The following is a 26,598-nucleotide window of genomic DNA, read 5'->3' as shown; positions in this document are numbered from 1 at the left end:
AGGGCAACATGCAGTGAATAACTGGTGGGAGTTAATAAAACCAGTTCCTGGTTTATTACTCTCTACCTATGCCGCAAGGTTGCTTTTCCTTCAACTAAACAAATTTCCAATCTGAGAGTTAGGGGAGGTGGAAAACATTGCAGAGATTTTTGGAGGGAGAGGAAGAGTTGGGCTGCATGAAAAATAAAGGCTTTTCAGTGGTATCTGTGGAATGGTGTCCTTGAGATGCACCTGGCTTTGTCCTTGTCAGCATTCAGGCACCTGGCCAAGACCTTTTTTGTTTATTCAGGCCATTGGTAATTAGGTTGCCTCCTAAGGTGGTGCTTCTCGTCGTCCTTATTGGGTGAGCATTTTGTGTATTTTTGCATTGCTTTTTCTGCTTTTGATTTGCTTTTGTTGTAGTTTCCCTCTGAGGAACCCCTTCTTTGCCTTGTGACATGACTGAATGCCAACAGCCATCCAGATGGTATTAACTAGGCATCAGAAAGATTCTGAAGGGTTTCACACCTGCAAGCTCACCAGTTTATATTTCTCTCTTCTCACTGCTAGGTAGAAGAATCCTTGAGGCGGCTGAAGAATCCCTTACAATTGCGTCTTCCTATCGAAGAAATAAATGATAAACATTAATTTTTTATAATTATTAGCCTTGTTGAATTGCCTCATAAGATTTGAAACTAGAGTATTCTGGACTAACGTAGTCCTTCTGTTTTTGAAGAGGTTTGGGGGTGAGGAAATCTACAAGGAACAGCTAAAACTGTTCCTGATAACAGAGATTTTTTTTTCATGTTTTACAAAGAAATTCAGACTCCCCATGTATATAGTTAGTTTCTTAATACTGTTCACAATAAAAAGAAACATGTAGCAGCTACTGTTGAATTAATAATGCATACTTGATTGAAAGAAGAGACAAAAATGATTTTTAAAATTTTTATTTTAATCTGGAACCCCTCTATTTGAATGTAACTTTATAATAAGGTAAATAAAAAATGCATTGCTGTTTTGGGCTTATTTTATTTTCTGAGTTAAGATCTGTTCTGCAAAAAAATTAAAAAAGCACCTCCTAAGTTTTCAGAAATCCTCACATGCACAAATAGTTTAAGAGTCTGTGGCTTTTTATAAACATATAAAGTTTCTTGTTACATTTAAGATGCAAAGTCCACGGGGCACAACTCACCTGTACAAACATCACCACCCCAAACATCAGGGAGCATGTCCTAGCACCTATAGAACAATAGCTAATGGCCTGCAGTAGGTCAAGCCACTTAATAATAATTTTGAACTATAAATGGGATGCCTGGAACTCTTTTGACCATACCAGCCAGTTACACCAGTCAGTGGCAGTTGCACAACAGAGTCTGACCGTTTTCAGATGGTATTTGCCAGGCTAAAGTATGGGGATGAGGTCAGATAATGGAAGTGATCCTTACAAAAGCATTATTGTATGGGGGGGAGGGAGGAGTACAAAATCTAAAGTTTCAAAATGAAGCTTGCAAACTCATGCACTTGAAAATAGTTACGTCTGATTAACTGCTTCTTTCTTGCTCAGAGTAAAAAGATTGACTTATTTTCCAAAATTCTCTGAGGTTCGGTAAGTATAATGTTGATTGCTAATCCAATAATTTCAAATGCAGTGCATAAAAAGTACTTTCAGTTTAGAAATGTTGAATTTTATGGAATGTTCAGCATTGTACAACTTCCTTTCAAATTTCTTTTTGCAATTTTTCTAACAAGTTTAAAAAAAGTCAGATTTTGAAATTATCTTACAATATTTACAATCACTTTTTTAAAAAAAGACCTTGCTGGTTGTAATTTGGGTACTTGGGTCTTCCATTATTGCTACTTTGTAGTTTTGCAAATCGTCTTAGTTGATCAAGAAAAACAAGGGTGATTTCTTAGGCAGACTAAAATAGTGCACACTGACAGTGCAGTTCCAAACATCAGCTACGCAGAAGCAACCCCATTGAGTTCAGTTGGGATTACTCCCAGGTAAAAGGGTACAGGATTGCAGCCTGAATCTATTACCCCATATGTCAAGATTGTGGGTAGTTTGAGATAACCTCTTGTTACTGCTCCTTAGTGTTATTTTGATTTTGGGTAGAAATGCAGCTTCTTAGTCAACATTGATGCAAAGCAAGGAATCTGCTTTTTTCCTATAGCATTAAGATCTTTGCACACATCCACTCTGCGGTGAGCCACCTTCCTGTTAACCAGCGTCAGTAGCTCTGTGAACTCCAGGGAAGAACCATGTTTTCTTATCATCTCACACAGATCTTGAATGTACCAAGAGCCATTTACAGTCTCGCGATGAGAATAGTACCCTATTGCAAAAAGGGGGAAAGGGTATTAAGTCTTTGTCATGTCTGCAGAAAAGCCTCGGATCTGAACCTGCATTCAATTTTTTTTAAAAAAAAACTAGCAAATAGTAATCTAAGAGATTATTAAACCTAATTCCATGCTTTGGGAAAGCTGAAAATAATCACACACCCTGATCTAAAAACATGTTTCCTGTCATCAACTGAACTTTTTAAATAAATATGCTTAGGATTACAGCCTTAGTTGGTCTTGAGGGATATTCATTTGTGGAACGAGAATGATTAAGGGCTTAAAAATATTTTTTGCACTATTAATGAGTACATCTTGCAGCAAGAATCCGTGTGTCCAACTTCAACAGCAGAAGACAACAGGTGTACATCCACTTTGGACAAAGCTTTAATCCCAAGGCAGATACTTAAAAACCCTGAACTGAGGTAACTTGCCTGAAGCAGTCTACTCTCAATGCTTCAGAGATACCTCTGAGCTACAGAGGGTGCTTTTGTTTTTTTACTTTCTCAAGCCAAATTTTTGAACCTTCCACAAGCAACTCCTATTAAAGGAAATGGGTGGGTTTTGCATACATTTTTTCTTATCATAAATATAGCACGCAACCCTGCACATGGCAATAATACAAGTATACACAGAGACTAACTTCAAGAAAATTGTCTCTTTGTTTTGTAGGTAAGAAAACTGCTATTTCAAGGAATTAGCAGTTACAGACAGCGGGGGGGGGGGTTGCATTTTACCTTCTGCAACTGAGTAACACATGAGGAAGTCTGCCCCAGCAGGCAGTGTATATACAGCAGCAGCATCGACTTGTGTTTCATTGATTTCTGTTTTGCTATCCACTGTGTCACGATGAAGGACAGGGTCGTCATGCCTGTCTCCTCTGCATGCCTGTGGGAGGAGAAACGGTTGGAAACGAAGTCTCACAGCTGGACACCATTCTAACGCAGAACCCTTCCGAGTTCTGCCTTTGTTGACATACACTGAATATATACTTAAATATTTGGTTACGCTTTGCTGAGTCTTTTGGTAGGATGACTCAGCTTAGAAAGTGCAGCAAACACTGGAAAAAGGGTGTGTGTTTTTCACTTTGGAATTGGGTTTAGAAAGAAGCATGCTTTGTACTTCCTATCGTATGCATAAACCAAGGCAATACTTAGAAAAGCAAGGGAATAAAAGGTGGCTCTATATGATACCAAAGAGTTTTCCATAAACTGACACATGAAGTTCTGTCTACCCCGAACTGAGGGTAGGAACTGCAAGATGCAGCAAATAACTGGGCCATTGCCTATTCGGTTGGAGGAGGGGGTTTTGTGTTTCCATTTTTTTCTTTTTCTGTATTGTTTCCAATAAAATACACAACTGTCTCCTCCTGCCTTCCCTAGCCTGGTGGTGACCTGGCTGGTACTGGTGGGAATTCCAGCCCAAAACACCTGGAGGGAATCATGTTGTGGTTTAATTCACAAGCTCCACTTTCTCACCTGAATTATAAATACTTTTGGCTTCCCAACTAGGCTTGGGCATTTGTCTCCTCTGAACATCTTAGTTAATTCCTGTATCTTTATTTTAGCATCATAGGCATAAACGTGATCATCTTCTCCATGGCTCAGGAAAATGCACACGAAGCAGTCTGAATCTTCATGCTGGTCTGTAGACACTGCAAAACAATGCCGTTGAAAAACGTTATTTTAAAAGCAATGGTTGGTAAAGTAGTGATGAACAAAGTACCCTGGGGTCATGTTGGAGCTGAGCTCAGCAAACCCAAGCTATCCCCACCCCCCAAAAAAGGGAAAATAGCTCATGCTCTTTTATACTAAGATGGATTGAAAATATGAACCATATTTTGCTCTTGATTGTATCACTGGAAGTCTCTGCCGTATCCAGCACCTCTACAAATTCCTCATGGGGCCCTGAATCCTGCACAGCTGCCCTTTTGTATTCCTACTAAACCTCAAAACTAGAGGTTCTTGACAGAAACAGTGTTCAGAATGAAAGAGACATGGGCTTCAAGGTGACCTTGTTGCCTCCATCAAGCCGGATTGATAAGCATCCATACTAGGGACTCGGGTACCCAAAAAGCTACTGCTTGGGCTATTGCTGTATCTGGATTCAAGGTAAGGAAAGGAGGCTCCTTACAGGCAGAGACAATTAAGAACTATGGGTTGGGCAAATAGTGCTTTCTTCATAGTGCGGGTGAGTACTATGAATGGAAAAAGTTCTTATTTAGAGTCAGGTGACTTAATTGGAAAGGCTATTAAACTACATCGATATTGCCTGCTAATTCAATGATACATTCCCACTCAAATTCTAGTACCTTAGGCTGCAATCCTAACCCCGCTTTCCTGGGAGTAAGCCCCACTGAATTCACTATGACTTACTTCTAAGTAGACACAATGAGACTGTGCTGCAAGTCTCATCACAATTTTGCTAGAGCCTACTTGGTGCATTCTGGCGGTTCTGGAACTGCAGTTCAAAACCAGCTTTGTTTCAGACTTGATATCACTGCTGCAACTTTCCAGATTTAAGTCAACCACAGCAGCAGGTTTCATTCATTAAACATAAAATACGCTCCTTTACATTGTTGGAAGGCTATCTAGTTCAACGTCCTGCTGATGCTGGAATACAGTACTAGAGCATCCCTAATGTTGGTCATTCAGTCCCACTGTGTAGTGGGAGACTTTACTCTAATGGAGAGTAAGTCTCCCACTATCACAACACAGTCTTCCCCCTTTCTTCCTAATGGCGCAACAGAAAACATGAGTGTTTCCATCCTAGTGGCAGCCCTTCAAATATTTGGCCATCATATCTGCTCTTACTTATTGCTATTGTCATAATTCAGCTATTGATTTATCAATCTGGATCAGACATAGGCAAATTCGGCCCTCCAGATGTTTTGGGACTATAACTCCCATCATCCCTGACCACTAGTCCTGTTAGCTAGGGATGATGGGAGTTGTAGTCCCAAAACATCTGGAGGGCCGAGTTTGCCTATGCCTGATCTAGATACTTTGGATCAGTTCAACTCTCATAAGGAAACTAAGCAACTGTGACAGTAGCATATTTCTTTTCTATTATTTTTTTACCGTAACACATTTTTATCAAGAAGGGGTTAAACAAAAGGTTTTAAGTTGAACACATTCACTATTAAAGCTGTATAATAATCATAGCAGAATTTACTCAAGTAAATAAAGCAAAGTCACCTACCGTTGTAAATGTTTTGCAACACTTCAACTGCTTTAAGGTCATCAAAGCACTTCACTTCAAACCCAAGCTCCGTCAAACTAGTATAAACAGGAACAAGAAAAGTCTTGCAAGTTGCATTTGTTTCTTGATTTTTCTCTTCTTGAGAAAATGCAGCATTAGAAATGTGTGGGGTACTAATAACTAACCAATGACATATGACATGGTTTCTCCAAAACAGCAAGAAAGGAACAATAAAACTACTTTTTGAAGAGAAAGCTATCCCAACTGTTTTAACTTCAGTAATCTGCTGGGAAGCAGTTTACGAGTGGCTTGACCTTAATTGAACAGGAACCAGGGGTTCCTTTGGAAACTTTCTTGGGACTTCTCAAAGCAAATACTGGATCAAAAAAGCATATTGATAGCTTAACACTCTCCCCTCTGCACCCCATTATCGATCTGCCATGTAATTTATTGGTTGATGCAGTGTTCAGGAATATAGGGAAAATAAGGTGTTTTCTCTCCTACAACTCTTAACAGGTTGCTCTGTGTACTCCTATCCTGCACTCAAAACTGCTTAGAAGCCATTTTTGGCAAGTAGGTGGTCTATAAATGAAAAGGGGGGAAAAAATAGAATGGCAGATGAAGCTGATTGACTGTATGGGACTTGCAGAAATGACTGGCAGAATCCGTGACCAGGGAGAAGAGTCGGCAGAAGAAGACTGGAAAAAATTTAAGGACTATCTACAAAAATATTGTAAAATTAAGGAATGTTGAATGATGTTGGATTGAACTTAAGGGGTTTCAAGCTGTAATTATGATAAAATGACCTTCTTTTTGTAAGTAAGAATTTAAAGCTACAACAATTTAAGATGTTGAGATAAGGATTTGCTGTATAAACTACTCAAACTGGGTATACAAGAAGGGGAGGTACGAGGAGGTCGGGGAAACAAGTTACAAGAAAATAAGTTGTGAAATTTATGTGTTTTTAATATTTTTATGTTTGTTTTTTCTTTTTGTTTGTTAAAAATTGGAAACTTTAATAAATATATTTTTTAAAAAAAATAAATGAAGAGAAAAATAATGTGCAGCCACAAGAGTGGGCTGGGTGCCTTCTAAGGTACACCTTCAGTTCATTTGGCGTCATGCTTCTCTGCAAAACACAGGTGGCTTGTGACAGGCAAGTCAACATGGGATGGGTTGCCTAAAAGTGTGAAAGCTGCATTCAAAGTGCTTTATATACAGTCATTCTTTGAACTGCACCTGTAATGTTCACCTGTATATTGGTTGGTGGGGAAAGACTTGAGTCATAATGACCAACTAAGAAACACATGTCTGAGGCAGCATTTGAACTGTGGACTTCACAGCTCATGCTTTTTTAGTCCTTACAGTGCACTCATTCTCAGGGCAAGTCCCAAGTGGGCTTCATCATTTTTATACACGATGATTTTGTCTTTAAGAAACTTCATTCTTTGGTGTTTTTATGTATAAATGGCATGAAGTTGAAGTGGATTCTCCCTACTCTGCCCACAAACTCACACATGCTTAAAAATAATTTGAGAACATCTCCACACCTGCGTTTTAGATTATCCCTGTCAGCTTGGGTGCCACGTCTCTCTGGTAATGTCAAGTGCCAGAAAAAATGTTCGTGGTTGAAGATCAGAGCAAGTCCCCTCCTCTTGTGGTTCATGTTATACTCCACTGCTGGATCAAAAAGCTGGATGTTTCTACAAAAGTAAGGAGTTTTCAGTTATTAAATCCAGTCTCCCCCTCTCTCTCATATGCACACCACCTTGCTGAATCTACTGGATCAAGCCAGGATCCAAAGAACTGTACAACTAGTTATACATGGCCAGAGGACTTGTATGCTTCTAAAATAAGAGGTCCCAATTCCATATGCCAGTTGTAGTTTTGCCAATCAAACAGGATTTATTCCATACGAAAATAGTCCAGTCATTGTATATACACACACAAATATAAACACATTGCTTTAGGATAGAAAATTTACACTGCACTGACAACTCTTAATTCTGTGATAAACCCAGTTACAACAGTCAAATAATCAGCAAGTACAATTTTGGTTGCTCCTAGAAAGGTTATCTTTTGTATTGTGAGCACTTCAGAGCACAGCCATACTTATTAGAGATCCAGTAAATATTGGGGGTGTGGTTGTGCATATACTGTGGAAAATACTTTTCCGTCTCTTTGTTTTCAGCTACAAACAGCTGTTCAAGGACAATAGAGATCCTTACCTTTCACCAATGGCATCTGTTTCAGTGTGGTTTTGCTGTCCATCTATAATTTGAAAATAATTCAAAACATGGTTGACCCAATATACGTAAAGGCACAAATGAAATATATATAAATGACCTATTTTTCAAATAAGCTTTTAAGGAATGTATCATCAACATGTTCCAAAGATGTTTTCATTTGAGATAACTGGGTTTGTTCCTGTATTAAGATTTTGCTATAGTAAATCAAGAGCTTCTACAACTCTTGTCCCCAAATCTGTAATTAGCAATCTAAAAAATAGCACTCCAACTTTTTTTGTTGTTTTCATATATTAAATTTTGCTGACACCTTTCTCAAACAAACCCAAGGCAACTTACAACAATATAAAAATATACAATACATAAAAACAAAGTGAAAAACTGGCCTTTATCCATACAATATGCAAAATGTAAAAACGGTGCCCCAATATACCAAGGTCTCAATAACACTGTGTGTTCCTGTAAAGAAGGTTGCCACCAAGACAATAATTGCTTATCCCAGAAATTAATTGTCTGCCTTCCAGTATTATCATATGCCTGAAAGCAGAAGAAAGTTTTTACATGCCATCATTTGTACTTATGCATGAATAGGTATGTGCAGAATTCAGTCCTGCTTTTCCCCTCCACTGTTCCTGGCTAACAATAAAAAAACAGCATTTCATCTTTTAAAATATTTTACAACTTTTGCCCTAGTTGAAATCTTGAAAGTGTATCTAAAGATCTATCTTTCTCAATCTTTTTGAAACTCGAAACTTCTGCCTCCTGTCTCTACTCTCAAGCCTAATCAATTGTCTTTTGCATAGGTAGACATGCACAAATCCTTAGAGGACAGTTTGTGTGTATCGTTGGATCACAGCACCAGCAATGAACAGGGGAAATAACAGGACGTGTACATTCCATTCTAAATGCACATACAGAGAAGCTTCATTAGAACAATCAGCCATGCCTACAAATTTAATGTGTATTAGTTCATTCCCTATGCAAACAATCCAGCTTGGGTTAATGAAGCAAGAGTGTGCCACCTTCCCATAAATCAGATCCACCTCTGAATGTTTTCACCTCCACAGGAATACACCCACACCCCATCTGGGGAGGAAGATTTCCTTCTCCAGCTTGCTTCCCTGTTCTGTTCCCACTTAGAAAAGCTTTCTAAGTGGAAACAGGACACTTTTTTGAATAGCTTTCAATTATATTTTGAACGAACTGCAGATACTTTACCTCGGTCTTGCAGTACATTCTTGCTGTCCACATGGATTTCTCCTATGGCAGAAAACAACATATTTAGTGTTGCAATACAAGTGTAGACTGTTCACTTCTTTTCTGAAGTTCTATATATAATTGTGTTGGTTCCAAGGTTTTGTAGATTCTGCTTGCTCATTAAACTCAAGAAGACTTTAATCCAGCCTTGGCCAGGTGTCCATGCTGATTTGTGCAGCTGTGTGCCTGCAGAACAGTGACAGGGAAACTGTAGCCTTCCAGACACTCTTGAATTACATACAAGACCTTGTCTCTGGCCATGCAGGTTGGGACTAATGGAAATTGAAAGTCCAGCAATGATGCGGCTCTAAGACAAAACATGGATTAGCATGAACACAAGGGTTCCCAGAGAAATCACAGCCACTGCACTCCTCGCCTGGTCCACCTGGGTACAGCAAGGTAAATCATGATTGGGACTAGTGTGCTGACCAAACCTGGGCTCATAGCTTGTCTTTGCCAAAGAAATCATGAGCTGTAAAACGAAGAAGAAACTTACAGCTCACACTTTCTCTGGAGTAGAAAATGGAAGCTGGTGCTGCCCTAAAGACTGTCACATTGTTGTTGGGACATGAGACAATGGAATGTGCCTCTGGGGGTGAAGTCAAATGGCTGCATTAGCAGCACTGAAGTGACCTCCCTGGAGCACAAACCTGGGCAGTGTTTATGGATGTCCTGAGCTGAACAAGGACAAGACTCCCCCCCCCCCCCCGGGTCTCACTGATGTGTTTCAAAGGAAAGCAGAGAGATGCATTTGGCACCAGCTTGGCAGGAGCTGCTGGAAGACGCCATCCAATTATCTTAGGGACGCCACTCTGGATTTGTATAGGGTTTACTCCTCAGCCTTGTCTTCTCCGGAAGATATCCCGCAAAGCAGCAGAGGTTTAGGGTCAGAGTTGTCCTTCTCTTAGATGGGCTACCTTCCCAGGTGGATGAGCCCTACCTGCCCCCCACTTCCCTCCACAGCACATGCAGAAACTGTCGTCTTGACCACTGGTCTTGTCTGCTCAATCCGCAGAAGCCTGTCTTTGCATGCAGGGGGAGTCCCTAACTCACTGAAGGTTTGAGACCCACCAGGCCAAGTCAAAGCCATTCTCGGGCATAGCTGTCAACATTCAGATTTGAAAATAAGGGATCAGCAACCTCACCTGTCCCAGGGACAGTCTACAGGATATCTAACAATCTGGGATAGCAGTGGGAAACGGCCCTGGAATAAGGGAATTTCGCACACAAAAAAAGGAAGGTTGACAGCTATGTTCTCGGGGTGTGGCTGCTGTGGCCACCTGCTGACAGCTTCTAGGCATAGCTGTCAACTGTCCCTTATTTGGCGGGAAAGTCCCTTATCCCAGCGCCGTGTCCCACTGCTGGCCCTTATTGATAATGCCGGCCAGGGGGGAGGGAGGCTCCAACTGTGCTGCTTGGCTGCGTTGCTCACCCAATAAGGAGTCTAAGAATGGCTGGGGGGTGGAGCTTGCATGCCTTGTGCCGATCAAATGGGGACTCGCCTTTGCTCAGTGCTTCCCAGCGGAGAGGTGACAGTGGTTTTCCTTGCTGCATCCCCTCTGCCCGGTTGCTGTGCTGTGGGAACCACCGCTTGAGGCTTTGTTTGGCTGCTGGCTGGGCTTTCTGCCTTTGGCTCAGAGGGGCTCAGAAGTTGAACACACCAGTGTTAGGAAAATCCCTTATTTTGGCTGCTAATCCCTTATTTTTGAGGCTGCTGGTCCCTTTTTTTCCAAATCTGTAAATTGTAAGCTATGCTTCTAGGAGCCACAGGTGAGAGCTGAGCGCACCCTGTACTGTTCTTTCCAGTTACCCCCCCCCCCAATGTGGGCGTGGGTCTGGCTGCTTTGCAGCGCCACGGAATAACCGGCTCTCCCCAGCAGCCAAGCACCCGATGCCCTGCCCTGCGGGAGCGACAACAAACGTGCCCGGCAGCTACAACCCAGCCCAAAACACAGCGACGCGGCCACGTGACGACAAGGAGAACGAGGGGCGGAGCGGGAGGAAACACAGGAAGGCGAGAAAGAACAAAGGAACGAGTAGAACAGAAGCCGACTCGAACCAAGAGGACAAAGGGCGGGCGTGGACAGCAGTTTTGCTTTCTCTCTCCCCCTACCTCAACGGTAAAAAAGAAGACCCCTTAGTGCCCCCCTGCTTGAACTAAGCCTCAGGAGGTCCGTGTATCATATATTGATCACTAAATACAAGTACAGATGCACAAGCCATTCTTTCCTGAACACGAGCATTCTACAGAGGATGCGAGTTCTTGCATGCACACCACCCATTTCAAAGAGTCCTGGGAATCGCGGGTTCATAAAGGGTGCTGGAAACGGGGGCTCATTGAGGGGTGAGCTGCAGTTCCCAGGGCTCTTCCGGGGAGCAAATACGCTTTAAATGAACTGGGTGTCCCCCTGGTTCCCATTCAGACGTTGACACGCAGGCACACTCCAGACCCCACCGACAGGATCCCTCGCTCTCTCCGGGAGTTAAAGGCGGCGCGCAGCCTTCCTACTGGAGGGTGCCTTTTGGAGACCCGTCTCCCGCGGCTGTTCCTCCCCGCCGGGAGAAATTTCCGAGCTCTGACCAAGCAGGCGGAGAAGCCGAGCAAAGGGGAAGGAAGAGCCGCAACCGGCTGTACCCGGGCCGCGCTCAGGCTTCCTGCCCCGCCGCCCCTCGGTTTCTCCACCAGTGCGCAAAGGGCACCTTTGTGCACAGACGCCCCTCGCGCTCGGTTTCCGGCGCCTACCTGAGCCGTTGTTGGAGTTTCTCTGCCGCTTGGAGCTCGCCATGGCTGGGCTTTCGACTGGCACGCCCGAGACTGAGGGAGGAACCCCCTTGGGTGCTGCTTCTGCCGGAGTCAGCGTTTCTCCTCCTCCTCCAGGCAGCCGCCTTCCTCCGCCCACCCTTTTCTCCCCCTCCACCCAGCCCGAGTTATCTTCCTTTGTGCCTCTCGGTTATCCAGGCGGGGCGTGGGCTGCTGCTCCTGGGTGACAGCCTGGATGCACAGCTCGAGGAAGCTTCCGTGTTCCTTCCCTCCGAAGGTCAAAGAACTCGCCAGGGCTTGTCCCCGAGGCTTGTTTTCATTGCCAGCCCCCAGCCCCTGCCGTCCCAAGACGTGTCCAAGCAAAGCAACAAATGCCAGCCGCCTCCCCTCCCCAAGGTGTATACAGTAGTTCCAAGGCTGGCCCAGTTGTGAGGTAGAAAAATAGCACAGGCTTTCTTCCTGGCATTAAAAAACACATTGATAATAAATATATAGCAGTTTGCTGCCTATTGCCTAATGGCTGGGCCGGTCCTGTTCCTACAACTTAATTTATTTTTATTTTATTCTATAATTTTTCATAACATTTTAGAATATTCATTTAAACAACCTTAAAATATCAATGACTTCCCTTCTTCTCTTTTCATGATTCACTTTGCAAAACATAAATCCCTGCATATTTTACATAAACTAAACCATTCAATATTCCATGATTACATCCATCAAAACTTATTTACAGTACACTGTTGTATTTATCTTAATGCTGCCAACGGTCTCAAGTGTACACAATTCCACCCCCTCCCCATATATTAACTAAACATTTTCCAATCTTCTTTAAACATAATTTAAAGTGCATGTTAGTAGGAGCAGGCCAGTGCATTTTGCCGCCTGAAGCAAAAGATGTTGTTCAATGTCTTTATAAACAATTCGGATGAAGGAATTGAAGGGATACTCATCAGATTTGCAGATGACACCAAAGTGGGAGGGGTAGCAATGCATAGAAGACAGAATCAGAATTCAAAATGACCTTTCCAGATTGGAGAATGGGGCCCAAGCTAACAAAATGGTTTTCAATGGGAATAAGTGTCAGGTTCTGCACTTAGGCAGGAAGAACCAGATGCACAGATATAAGATGGGGGACACCTGGCTTACTAGAAGCACATGTGAAAAGGGTCTCTAGGGGTTTTGGTGGACACACTGAAAGGAATTTTCCAAAAGGCAGTTTTTCTGCCTTTATCTATGGGTATTCTCATTGCCTCCATCACCACCCCGCAGCTACTGTAAGGCTGTAGTCCAGGCTTCCTGAACCTCAGCCCTCCAGATGTTGAGACTACAATTCCCATTATCCCTGACCACTGGCCCTGCAAGCTAGGGATCATGGGAGTTGTAGGTCAAAAGCATATGGAGGGCCGAGGTTGAGGAAGCCTGTAGTCCTCCTCTAGAAAGAAAATGTAATTGACTAGACATTAAAATGGTTAGCATTCAAGGGTGTGTACCAATGTTTCCACTTGACAAAAATAAAACATGATATACAGGCTGCTGGCAGGGTGGTAGAGGATATAAACATCACCTGTGATGTAACCCAACACAAAAAAGCCACTTGCATGATATACGCTGTTTCTAACATGTATCATACTGAAGACTAGGAATTGTATCTAATGGTGACTTTGGGCTAGCAGAAGCGTGTCTGCTTGCATAAGTTAAACATCTGGTTGCTGCTAACCACAATTTCTCCTACCCCAAAAAGATTTCCCTGCCAGCTGGGTAGAGAATGGGTATGGCCCACAAATTGTAGGGGAGGGTTAGTGAAAATGGGTTGTCTCACCTTGTTAGCAGAAGCACTTCTACCACAAAGGTACCATTGACTGCAACCCAGTAGCCCAAATTGACCTTAAGTCTAAGGATCTATCCCTACTTAAATGGGAGTGAGCGCCAATGAATCCATTGGGACTAACTACTGAGGCGTGTATAGGATTGTGCAGCAAGTGCAATAATGTAAATGTTGACAACTTCCAGAGGGATCACTGTTTGTAGGTGGAAAAGCTTCATGAGGCTGGCAAGTTCCCACTTAGTACCACTAAATCCAGTGTCTTCTGTGGTGACCACTTCCAGGACCGTCTGATTAACATTGCAGGAAGCTGCCTTATACACTGGTCCACCTAGGCCTGCATGTTTGGATGATGGGGGCTTTCAATAGTTTCATGTAGAAGCAGTTCCCAGCCCTATATCAGAGACTGAACCTAGGAAAATGTGCATGCAAAAAAATCCACGTACTCTACCATTGTGTTATGGCAGGCATGTCCAACAGGTACATCACAATCTATTGGTAGAACACAGGGGTGTCCCACGTAGATCACGGAATGAAGTTTAGTGATCGCCTTTGGTCAACTCACCCCTAAAAAAAGCTCAACAACTCCTGCAATGGCAATGGGTAGATCACAGCCGGTCTTTTTATACTGTGAGTAAATCACAGTCTCTTGAGAGTTGGACGTGTCTGTGTTATGGCACTCCTATATAAGAATCACCTTTTCTTTCCAAAATTAAAAATTAAACCTTGGTCAAGGTATACCTGGAATCTTTGATCTCTTAGTCACAGTTGTGTCAACCCTGTGCTAACATAAATAAAACTATTGGGTCACAGTAACCTGATTTCTGACCCATATACTGTATAAATTTATTCAGTTTGCATTAACAACAATAATAATAATCCCAGACACATATTGACATGCTGTAACCTTCTATTGTTAACTTTAATTATCTTTTAAATTGTTTTAATTATTTGGTTTTAACTGGTTTTCATTGATAATTTTAATATTTCTTGTAAACTGTTTAAAGGTTTTTATGACAGTCAAGCAGTATACAAATCTTTAAATTGTGGGGAAATACAAAAGACCTATGTGGAGTATGGAAGCCCAATCACCACCTGTAACTAGGTATTCTCTTCAGAGCTGCAGACGCCTTTTCTTCTGCACCTAATTTTTCACCAGGCACAATCATCTCAGTATAAAGGGCTAGAAATAAACTTCCTTTTTCAGAAACAAAAGCAGGTATTTTTCAGGATATTGTACCAAGTGCAATAGTTTATAAATGCATTGACATTTTTTTGAATATTCAGAAGGAACCTTGGTCACTATTTATATAACTGACATTTCAATGCCAAAAAAAGTCTTATGCCATGTTTGTTGAATTAACATTTGTTAAGAATGCAATGGGAACATAGCTCAGCATTCTGTAACTGGCCAGAACTTTTATGATTCTCCAGCATTAAATGGTTAACACAGTATAAATGCTTCTACCCCAAAGTGTGTTTTGGCAGGGGGGTATGTAACTCTATCAGTTCTAGATTTTAGATCCATGATTAAAGTTTACACTCCTTCAAACTTCTCCAAATTGAAGTTCTCTTGCTTCTGGCTTGTCATTGCTTTCATTAAAATATCTAGAGAAAGTAGTTTGCTCTTCCTTTCCTCTGGCTTTGGTTTGTGTTTCGCAGATTGCTCCTACTGAACTTTGTACCTACAGCAAGCTAATAATATAAACTACTAGCTTTGAGTCACATTGCTGGGAATGCTCTTGGCAGGCCAAAGTAGTCCTGAAATTTGCTGTTTGAATTGCATCTTCATTGCACTTGTGTATTCCGATGAAAGGTTGTTATAGTGTACTTTTTTGGAGCCTTGTATTAAATACTTCTTCACAAACCTAAAGCTTTAGTTCTGAACCTACTCTTAACCAGAATTTTATTGAAACAAGCCAGCTTCGTAAGTCAGTAAACAAAAGTTATGACTAACCACAGTTTGTCTAGCTTCAGACAATTGCAGTTAGCCAAAAATGGAAGGGAAAGTTTCTGACCTTGCAGCCACACTGGATGCTGCAGGATCTCATGTTACATTCAAATGCAGCTAGAACAGGGGTCAGCAACCTTTTTCAGCCATGGGCCAGTCCACCGTCCCTCAGACCATGTGGTGGGCTGGACTATATTTTTTTTTGGGGGGGTGAACGAATTCCTACGCCCCACAAATAACTCAGAGATGCATTTTAAATAAAAGCACACATTCTACTCATGTAAAAACACACTGATTCCCAGACCATCCATGGGCTAGATTGAGAAGGCGATTGGCTGCATCCGGCCCACGGGCCTTAGGTTGCCTACCCCTGAGCAAAAATAAAGGCTTGTAAAATGAATCCTGCAGATTTTCCTCAGTATAGTATGCTACTCAGGTAAGTTTTAATTATAGCAAAATGACATGACACAGACACAGCTTTGACTCTTTAATTCCCCCCCCCACTTTACACAAATACAGGTTTTTTTTGTTTTTTCACAATTTTTCACGCTAAAGAAATCCCTTATTTCCCAGAAGAAAATATATCACAGACCACTTTTCAAGTAATTTCATTCAGTAGTTTCTAGTGCTTGTGTGTTCAGAACTTGAGAACAACTCAGCATTAAAGTTCACATTCTTTCATAAAATACAAAATACATTTGACAAAAAAACCTCTATAAAATCCAAGATTAAAAAATGGAACACCCATTTTGTAGGTTTCGATCCAACTAAAGTTGGTTGTGACCAAGACCTATTAAAATTAATAGGGCAGACAGCCCCACTGTTTTCATTGGGTCAGTTATAATTAACATTAGCAGCATGGGAACAGATTATTTCTCACAAATTACTTCATTTTAAAATATATATATAAAAAAGATTAAGAGATTTTTTTCTATTAATTTTAAATAGGCAAGTACAGACAAATAAATTAGAATCTTTTTCTATTAAAGTCAAATGCAAAAGTAGAAATAAATTATTAAAAATCAAGTGGGAAACAACCCTTGCAGAGTTCTCAAAGCAATTCTATAAGCTTAAAACACAGAAACAATGGTAAAAGTATTCATTAGTCATATAATTTAGTTCTGAAACAGTAGAGAAGAAACAGGTTTGATAGTCAAATGCTCCCCACACTAAATGCAAATATTTCTCTTGTTCAGGCCAATAAACCATATTAAGATACCTTTACTTCACAGAATGTCTATGTGTCTAAAACACTTGATTAGAGATCAAAAATAATTTTAAAAATTTATAGTGTTCTTGGATAATTGGGGGGCAGGGGAATCAATAGCTTGGTTTCATTGCTTTGGCAGATGGATTTGATGCACCCTAGAATTCCAACATGTAAACAACTTAACTTTGTCAGTTAAAACTTTAAGGGAGATATGCAACCAAGTAATCCTCAGAGTAGATCCAATGAGGTTAGTGTGCTTAATGTACACAGTAGTGGATCTAGTCTGAATATGACTCAGTCGGATACCATCTATAGTTTTAAGGCACTTGAGAATCTGTTGTTAAGGTAATCCTTAAACACTGAGATTAATAATCTGACATGCTATAATTGTTGGTAGAGGCAAATAGTGATCTGGCGCCTATTCACTCAAAAGTAAGCTCCACCGGAATCTGGGGTGAGCCGAGAGGCAGTTTGGGGGTCGATGCTGGAGCTGGTAGGAAGCGATTGGTGAGTAAACAGCAGGATGGCTGCCACTTTTGTTGCTCGGTACAAAAAGGACCTAAGTACTGAGACCTTGAAGGCAAAACTTGTCCACCAAAAGTCCATTTCCCGAAAGGAGACCAGACACAAGGAGTTTAATAAAGGCAGGCAGTTTGGACTCATTGATGTCAATGCACAGGCATCAAGAAATGGCGAGCCTCCACTGCTGGAGGAGACAGGTGAAGGGTACTTACTAAGGAGCAGCACAAAGTCAAGCCAAAAATCAAGTGTTTCAGCTAAGTCTCATGCCTTCCCTGCCTTCCTTTCAAAATCAACAAATATACCGGTGCTTAACGAACCAAAGGAGACGGTAACAAAAGGAGCAAGTGTGGAAATGCGGTTAACAAGGTCAAAGATGAAGAACCAATTGCAAGAATCAGTCAGACCACTAGCTAGACCACCGCATTCAGTGATGGTACCTAGCAAGGGCTCCACTCTGCAAACAGCTCAGCATAACCAGAGGCAGATCTACGTAGACAAACCCCCCAAAGAGAGGAAAGGGTCACAGCCTACAACTTCCACAACTGCCGCTGGAAGAGTTACAGGAGCCACAGCTGCTGCTCTAACCAAAGTATCACAGATATCCTGGCCTGCTGTGAATGCAGGTCTTCCGCTGCAGAAAAGCGAAACAGGTAACAGAAAACAGCAGCAGAGAAGGGTCAAAAATGCAAAGGCAACAGTGTTGTGTGGCATGAAAGAGAACCATTCAGTGGAGCCTCTTAAAGAAGGTGTGATCACCCAAATCCCTTTGGATACAGCCACGGAGCTGGAAAAAGATAACCATCCAGCCCCTATCATCCTGGCTCTTGCACCACAAAGGAGAGAGCGCTCCTTGGCCCCTGAGAATTTTGTGTTCAAGCCTCCAGAGGGTTTGACTACCTACAAAGTCAAGCCAATGTCAGATGTGCTCCTGTTGCCCAATCTTTGCTGGAGCCCTGCAAAAGACTACCAGCAAAGTCGCTGGAGAAGGTGCTCTGGAAGTTTTGCCACAGGGCTGTGGGCTTAAACAGAAGGTCTCTAGCCTAGGAATGACAAAGGCAGTTCTTCAGGAACATCCATCTTGAATTTCCAGGTGCTAACACAGAATGTGTAACTAAAGAAACAATGGATGCTACTCCCTTTGAAAAGCAGATCAAACCACAGAAAGTGGACCTGCCAGCAAGTGATTCGTCTGACCCAGCAGGAGAGCCACAACAAAATTGAATCACTCAAGTCCTTCCCAGGTTCTCTTCTCGGTGACTTCTCCTGCGATGGTTGCAGTGCTTGAGCTTCGGCCCAAACTGGATGGCAGCCTCTTCATCACTCTGAGGAATGAGGCGGAGAAATTTGTGGCCAACCCAAGCAACGACCTCATTGTTTTCTCTCCCCTTACTTAATCAGAAGGGGCAAAATAAGTTTGATTTTTATTTACAAACCGGGGTGGGTGGGGGGAGTGGACAGAAAGAAAAATTACTGTGGTTTTTCTATGTTAAGTACTATTGAATGTTTAATAAAGCTGGTCTGTGTCTTCTCGGGGGGGGGGGTAAGCTCCACTGTTTTTAAAGGGGCTTACTCCTAGGTAAGCACGCAGAGGATTGCTGTGTAAGGCTGAAAAATCTAAATATACTTACTAAGTGGTAAGCCTCGGTGAATAGTGAGACTTAATTGAACATACATAAGGTTCATTAATTAACTGAACACACACAGGACTGAACTACAGAAGCAGAAACAGAATATCTACTCAAGGGAATATTCCACTATAACAGCAGCATACGATTGCAAACAAAACCCATACATTTTTAAGGCATTTCCCTTCCGTCCATAAAGCAAGGCTCTGAGGAGATGCCAAATGCTGGTAAGACCAAAGTTTGACCTACTTTTTACCCCATGCAATAGTTATATGGGTGTTCACCTCTATCAGTTTAAGAGCAGCATCCACAATCCCCTCAAGAGCAAAAACTCACGTAGAGGTACCACTCCGAGGCCAGTTGCCAAAATTGCAATTTTCGCTTTCAAAGTTGTATGCAAAAGATCCTTAAAGATTAAGGATGCAAAGGTGACAGAGGGAAGAAGTGCTATATAAAAAAATTAGTGTCTTCTACAGAAGTGTAGACCAGCTTGACGCTCCGACTGTATGCTTTGAACAGCTTTGTAACAACAAAAGGGCTCTCACAATACAGATGAACTGAACCAGGTCGAAAGCTTCTCTCTTAAAGGTCTGTCTTGTCTTCATACCGACACATACATGCTGCTCTTTGACTGTCAAGGTATGGCTTGTATCCTAAATGTATGACTGCGTCAAACACTAGTTGAACTGTTGATTCACATGCTGCAAGGAGGAAAAAGCAAATCAATTTTTAAATTATTGTACTGAGGCCCAGTTGGCACTATAAAGAAACAAAGCATCCACTTAACCTAGACCCAACGCAAGGTATGCAGCTTATTCTGCTGTCTGACATAAGATGAAATTTCAATCTATTGAACAACCAACTTATACTTGTCACTTCCATCACCATCATTGCTCAGAGTAAGACCACCACCATGGGAATTGGGGTGGATGTGGAAATACGATCCATGTAGAGGTGCCAGCTCCACACGTCCTTGAGATAATGACATGTAGTCAGCTATAATGTGAGTGAGCCCTATATCTGTTTGGGCAAGTTTAAGGTTCGGTGGGCATCAGGTTCATAGCAATACACAAGCAATTCAGCTCCTGCAATAGGACAGAAGTTGCTTGTATTTTGCACTGCGCTGATCACAAATACAGCCTGCAAGATTTGGCTAACTCACAAGTGTGACTGTGGCCAGTCTACACTGTGTCAAAAGTAGAATTAGCCCCAGAAAAAGACGTTATGTTGTGACCTTCTTTGCACCAAACTTGCAGAAATCAAAACTGCAATGAAGGCCTAAAATTAAGAACTGGCAGAAAATAAACCACCAAGAGAAGCTTTTTATTCATCATATAGTAAATCTAATATTCACTCTCCACACTGCTATAGCAATCTGGTGGAACTGCTACATGCTAATGGCTTTGCTTAGGTAGGACATCTGCTAGGAAGACGTGTCTTTTTCACATTCTACTGTAAGGGGAGGAATGTTCAGTGGTGACACAAGATAGAGCAGCATTTGCAAGCAGGATACCCTCCAGATGTTTTGGACCACAGTACAAAGCCTATTCCAGTCCAGGACTACACTCCAAAACCTATTGACCCAGCCAAAACCTATCCCAAAACATCATCTTACAGAGCTGCACAAGGAGAGAAGAATTCGCCCAAACTGGGCAGCATAATCATGCATTGCTCAATGCAACATTTCCAGTATCAGGCAAATCCTTCCACTTTTGTGCAATCCATACTTCATCATCTGTTAGAAAGTGCTCTTCTTTATTAGCTGCACACAGGCACTGGGAAAACTGAACAGAGTTAAGTCACGTTACTTTGTGCCTCCTGGTTTTATTATTTCTAATAAAACACTACCTACAGTTATATGTCAGCTCTGTAAATATCCGTTATAGCTGCGTTATTCCAGACAAGCTTACCTTGTACGCTTTCTGGTATTCCCAGTGTCTTCTGTACATCTCTACAGATCTTAGAGAGGCAATATTGAAACTCCTCGTCACAATCGTGTTTTTTGTTGCCACAGGTATCGTAACACCTGTCATGTTGATTGCAGCATTTTGTCATTGAAGGAATGCCAATGTCAAACTGAGAAGCAAGTTATAATAGTTAGCATTCCTTGAGAACAGTTGTGAGACTTGTTATTATTATTATTTTTAATGTACTAGAAGATGAAATTGTGTCTCCTGAGGGAAACTCATGTATTTTGTGGTTTTTATATTGAAATTTTATATTGTGAATCACCCTGAGATCTGCAGATGAAGGCTGGTATATAAATTTTAACAACAACTCAGAACCAGCTAGAAGAGGGATGAATTTATGCTCCAAAAATATATCAAGAAGTTAATAAAACAGATCAAGTCTTAAAGGAGAATTTTAATAAACTAAATAAAGAAAGGCCCACAGGAAATTTAAGATGGAAATTGGAAAAGGGTTTTCATCAGAGAAACCAAATTATAAAAGTTTCTCTAAAGCAGTCATGGGAGCAAAGATATTGTTGGATTTGAGCTCCCATCAGCCTCAGCCAGCATGGCCAATGGTTAGTGATGGTGGCAGATGTAGTCTAAAACATCTGGAGGATCACGCATCTTAAAGTAACTAGGAAAAGGGGACCCCAGTTACTCAGTCTGGAGAAACTAAACATGGCACTTTGTTGTTCTAGCTAAGCATATATTCCAGAGGAGCAGAAACCTAGAATTTGCACATTCAGAAACAAACTGATAATCACATAGGGGTCAGAGAGGACTTTTTGACCATATTGGCTGATAATCTTGTAATGTGGTTTCTTGTAACAAAATTTACTAGCTTTTGCCATACAGGATAGTTCTATTATCAGATTCTCAATGCATCCTGCACCTCGCCTAATACCCTAAGCAAGAAAGAAAAGAAAAGAAAAGAAAAGAAAGAAGAGTTGATCTCTCTACAGGACTAAGAGACAGCCTTTGCACAACAGGAGCATTTAGGCTGCCAGAGTAAGGGGTAGATGTCTTGACATGTGAGATGACAATGCAGGAGAAACAATTCCATGGTGCTTCTTCATGCAGTACATGGTTAAACTATGGAATTTGGATTCATGGGAGGCAGTGATCCATGATCAACTGAGATGGCTTTAAAAGAGGATTGGACAAAGCCATGGAGGGGAACGCTGCAGATGATGGCAGTAATGCTTCAGAATACCAGTTACTGGAAAACACAGCAGTGAAGAGTGCTGTTGTGTTCAAACCTTGCTTGTGCATTTCCGACAAGCATCTGGTTGGGCCACCATGAGAATAGGATGCTAAACTAGATGGGTCATTGGCAAGACCCAGCAGGCTCTTTTTATGTGTTGTGGGATGGGATTCAGCTGGTGGAGTTGGCTGAATGCGGACAAGGTGCTGGCAGCTTAGACGCCTAACTGCATTCTCTCTAGACTTCTGCGCCTCTTGGCTTACTGAATCTAGCAAAGAGAGTTTGACTAGTTGGGTGCAAAGTGTGGTTAATGCTTCAATGCACGAACAGGTGGTCCCTGCAGCCTTGAGAGAGGCGGTGGTGTCACTACTTATAAGGAACCAGCTGTGGACCCCTTGGACTGGAATAACTACTGACCAATTACAAATAACCCCTTTCTGGGGAAGGTAGTGGAGAGAGTAGTGGTGGAACAGCTGAAAACCTTATTGTATAACATAATCCCAATGTGGGTTCGGGCCTGGCCATGTAACTTTTTGTGCTAAAGCACATGCACAAAGCATTTTTGTTTATAAAAGCCTATCTAGACACAGATGTTGACTAGTTCAATCTTTTTCCTGTTAATTTTAATTATCTTTAAATGTTTAAAATCATTATAAACTGTTTTTATTGATATTATCTGTAAATCATTTAGAAGTTTTACTACAATCAAGTGGAATAAAATTTAATAAATAATAATAATAATAACAACAACTGGCCATGGTCTCAGAATGAAGGTTCTCATATTTTAGACCTATAGTTCTGAGGCTGCGAAGACTCCTCTTGGGATACTGAGATATTTAGTTTTTAAAATTTTACAAAAGCGATTTTGAGAGAATAATCACAACACTTTGTGCTTAGACGAAAACAATAGCCTACTATTTACATAAACTAGCTGCACATTTACTATTTATATATTACAGTCTCTCCATATAAATGTGAGTGTTTTCATAAATTTAATATAGGTTAATCCAGTTACATTGCCATTTAAGCATCTTTCCTTCTTTTCACCCAAGCACAGATGAAGCTACTGAGCAGGAGGAAGTACTTGATAAAAAGATACTTACGTGAACTCCAAAAAGAGGAGAACCGCAGCCATTGGGTGGCGAAGGTTTATAGCCATAGCGAGGTAAAGGCTTATATCCTGTAAAATATAAATAATTCTGAATACTCAACATGTTTCATTTTCACCTGATTAGATGTCTCAAGGCAAGAGCCCGTGAATAATATCCAACTGGTACAGATGTATATAAATTATCTGTACCGTAGAATTCAATAAAAGAACCCAGTATGAGCTGTTATATACACTTGTGTGTTTGGAGACTTTAGCGTAAGGAAAATTAATTTATTACTACATTTAGATTCTATCTTTCCTCCAAGGATTTCAAAGGGGAGTCCACATGTTATCCTGACAAAAACCCAGTATTGGTTAGGCTGAGATGTGGTGACTGACTCAAGGTCACCCGGGGAGGATCATGGCTGAGTGAGGAAGTGAATCCTCACCTTCCAGGTCCTAGCCCAACTCTAACCACTCTACCATTAACTTGGAACTATTCTGTACTAAGGGAGCAATCCTATGTTCCCTGGGAGGGCAGCTGAGTGGGGTGGGGAGGGACAGGATGATGGAGATCTTTCTCCCTGGGGGTGGAGAGGGAGTTCTGCTGCTGGAGGTGTTCCTAGGGCAACAGAAGAAAGCTCTGCTGCTGTTACTGGTCCACCATACCCAGACATGAGCTGTTTTATGGGGATGTCAGAGGCTGTGAATCATCAGGGTCCTAATTCCCCTCATGCGGCCCTCAAGAGGCTGCCCAGAAGGGAATATGGCCCTTGAGTTGAAAAAACCTTTCTTGCTCCTCCAGAAGTGGCATCTCCTGCATCACAGAATCTCCCTTCCCTTAGGATTATTTAAAAAGATGCATTTCTCAAAACACATAGGATATCTAACAATTTAGGGGAAAGGTATACAACCATAGTTATGAAGTTATATTTTTCAGCAACACCATTTCAAAAGTAGCTAGTTTTCCACATAGCGATAAACAACTACTTGACATTCAGAAGACATCTTAAGGCAGCCCTGTTCAGGGAAGTTTTTAATGTGTGATATTTTAGTGTATTTTTGGTTTCTGTGGAAGCCGCCCAGAGTGGCTGGGGAAACCCAGCCAGATGGGTGGGGTACAAATAAATTATTATTATTATTATTATTATTATTATTATTATTATTATTATTGCCATCTTCTCATCTCCTTGACCAGAGATAACTGGGGGGTAAACCTCAATCAAACTGGTTTTAAAAACTGGGCTCCAGCTGGTTAACCTGAACTTTCAGTGCTGATGAAGGAAGAATGGATTATTTTACACAATGATTTCCAAATACTTCAATCCACAGTTTATCAAAGTGGTGCCTAAACAAAGAAGGATGTATTTATAAAAGCTTAGTCTTTTTGTAATATAATCATTTGGCACCATTACAAGTTAACCTCAAACCTGACAACACTAAGAAGCACTCTGCTGGATCTGATCAATGGCCCGTCTAGTCCAGCATCCAAAACAAAGAGAACTTTGAGGTCATGATAAAACAACCAACAATACTAACGTAGGCTTATTAAGCATCCAGGAACCAAGACAACAATGCACTAATCTTTACAGTCAACATTTTAAAAGGTCACTGTTGTTGGCTAGCATCACAAGTGAGATCCTAAGGACGCATGTAAGTATGCAAAGCTTTAAGATTGAACTGCCATAAGGTTGGCAAACGTATTTTAAGCTGCAGCTTTTACTCCTTTACATAGAATATGCCCCATTAAAGCTCAGTAGAACTTATAGGTCTACATATTTCAACCAAATGGACCCAGTGTGCACCTTCTGATCTAAAGAGAGTTTATTTATAACATTTATACGCCAGTGCGGCATGATAGTTAACAATGTTGGACTAGGACCTGGGAGAGCAGGGTTTGAATCCCCACTCTGCCATGAAGCTCAGGGGGTTACCTGGGGCCAGTCACCATTCCTTAGCCTAACCTACTTCACAGGGTTGTTGTGTGAAGATGAAATGGGAAGCAGAACAATGTACACTGCCTTGAGATTATTGGATGATAAAGGTGGTATATAAATGTAATAAAAAATACCTTGCCTTCTGGAACCCAAGGAGATCCCTTATCTGATGCACCTTCCAAACCGTTTAGACTTGAACCTAACATTTTCAAGATTCAGTAAAAAAAGGTAAAGGTACCCCTGTCCATTAGGTCCAGTCGCGAACGACACTGGGGTTGTGGCGCCCATCTCGCTCTATAGGCCAAGGGAGCCGGCGTTTGCCTGCAGCTTCCGGGTCATGTGGCCAGCATGACAAAGCCGCTTCTGGCAAACCAGAGCAGCACACAGAAATGCCATTTACCTTCCCGCCGGAGTGGTACCTATTTATCTACTTGCACTTTGACGTGCTTTCGAACTGCTAGGTGGGCAGGAGCTGGGACCGATACCAACCGGGAATTACCGCGTTACCCTCCGCCCTGCTCTCCCCACTCCTAGGGCACCATCGGCATTACCATCGCTGCACTTATACTGGCAGAGCCCATCCTCTCCTCCCAGGAGATCCAAAGCAGCATTCAGGTAAGTGTCGATCTTGTGGACGCCGTTCCTGATGGTCTTCAGCGTCATCCTCCAGTCCGGGGTCTGGGCCTCCTGGCACTGGGCGGGCAGGGGCCGCATCCCCAGCAAGCCGCAGGTCACGAGAAGCGGCAGCAGGGCCCGGCTCATCGTCTCTGCCGAGCGCGCAGGGGCCAGAGTGCTAGAACGCCGCCCACGCGCGGCGCAACGGAGCTCCACGGATTCGGAGGGCTCGGGAGGGAGGCGCGCACGCTGCCGGGCCGGCTAGTCTCCCGTTCCTCCCGCGGGCAGCTGCATTACGCACGCACAGTCGCCGCCGCAGGCAGCCGCCTCGCCTCCACGGCGCTTACCGCTCGGAGGCCACGGAAGCGCTACCATCCCGGACAAGCCCCTCCGGTCCCTGTTTGCAGCGCGCCGTCCGCTTCCAGCAGCCCCGCCTCAGTCGCGCTCGCGTCAGGGCGCTTCGGGCGCAGAGAAGGAAAGGGGGCGCGGCTAGCGCTCTCCCGGTAGGGAAAGAGGTCGTGGCGGTTGGAGGTAGGCGGTGCGCGGTGGGCAGGCGCTTGAAGCTCTTCCAGAGGCCTTAAAGGAAAAGCGCGCATTCTTTCCCTGGATCCCACGGCTTCCACTTCGGGGGTGGGTGGGTGACCGGCCTGTATTACGGGGACAAAAGTCACCTTTCCCTCCCCACTGCGGGCGCAACCGCGCGCGATAGAGAGCGCACGGATGAGCGAGTGTCGTTCTGGCTCCACCGCCTTGCCTGAGCTATTTTCATACCATGCTGTTTCTGTTTTTCTTTTGGGGCTAGCTACCACAATTGGTAGAATCTTCTGGTTGAGGGGAAAGACACAGAAAAATGGTTTGGGAGGAACTAAATCCTTATTCT

The 26,598-nt window shown here is 42.5% G+C and overlaps 3 protein-coding genes across 5 annotated transcripts in view; 1 reads left to right on the top strand and 2 right to left on the bottom strand.

Annotated features, from left to right (window-relative positions):
- Positions 1–1,008, top strand: part of MCUB (mitochondrial calcium uniporter dominant negative subunit beta) — a 66,912-nt gene extending 65,904 nt beyond the window's left edge. For all 3 annotated transcript variants that reach the window (XM_081208161.1, XM_081208160.1, XM_081208162.1), the window contains one exon: positions 550–1,008. In XM_081208161.1, coding sequence (XP_081064287.1) covers positions 550–627 — 78 coding nt within the window. In that variant the 3' untranslated portion in view covers positions 628–1,008. The remainder of the gene's footprint in view (positions 1–549) is intronic.
- CASP6 (caspase 6) lies at positions 914–12,086 on the bottom strand. The gene is made up of 8 exons (XM_081208177.1): positions 11,770–12,086; positions 8,988–9,029; positions 7,752–7,794; positions 7,074–7,226; positions 5,524–5,600; positions 3,801–3,976; positions 3,060–3,210; positions 914–2,318 (listed from the first exon to the last, which is right to left on the bottom strand). The coding sequence occupies exons 1-8, from the start codon at positions 11,810–11,812 to the stop codon at positions 2,080–2,082; spliced, it is 924 nt and encodes a 307-aa protein (XP_081064303.1). The 5' UTR covers positions 11,813–12,086; the 3' UTR covers positions 914–2,079.
- A 3,951-nt stretch (positions 12,087–16,037) lies between these two features.
- Positions 16,038–26,196, bottom strand: PLA2G12A (phospholipase A2 group XIIA). The gene is made up of 4 exons (XM_081208520.1): positions 25,655–26,196; positions 23,180–23,256; positions 20,831–20,996; positions 16,038–19,621 (listed from the first exon to the last, which is right to left on the bottom strand). The coding sequence occupies exons 1-4, from the start codon at positions 25,863–25,865 to the stop codon at positions 19,503–19,505; spliced, it is 573 nt and encodes a 190-aa protein (XP_081064646.1). The 5' UTR covers positions 25,866–26,196; the 3' UTR covers positions 16,038–19,502.
- Between the last annotated feature and the right edge of the window lie 402 nt (positions 26,197–26,598).

The sequence above is a fragment of the Podarcis bocagei genome (assembly GCF_964188305.1).
Source record: "Podarcis bocagei genome assembly, chromosome: 9".
In the NCBI taxonomy this organism is placed as follows: domain Eukaryota; kingdom Metazoa; phylum Chordata; class Lepidosauria; order Squamata; family Lacertidae; genus Podarcis; species Podarcis bocagei.
Note: the sequence above shows the minus strand (reverse complement) of the source record. Positions and strands in the feature narration are given on the sequence as shown.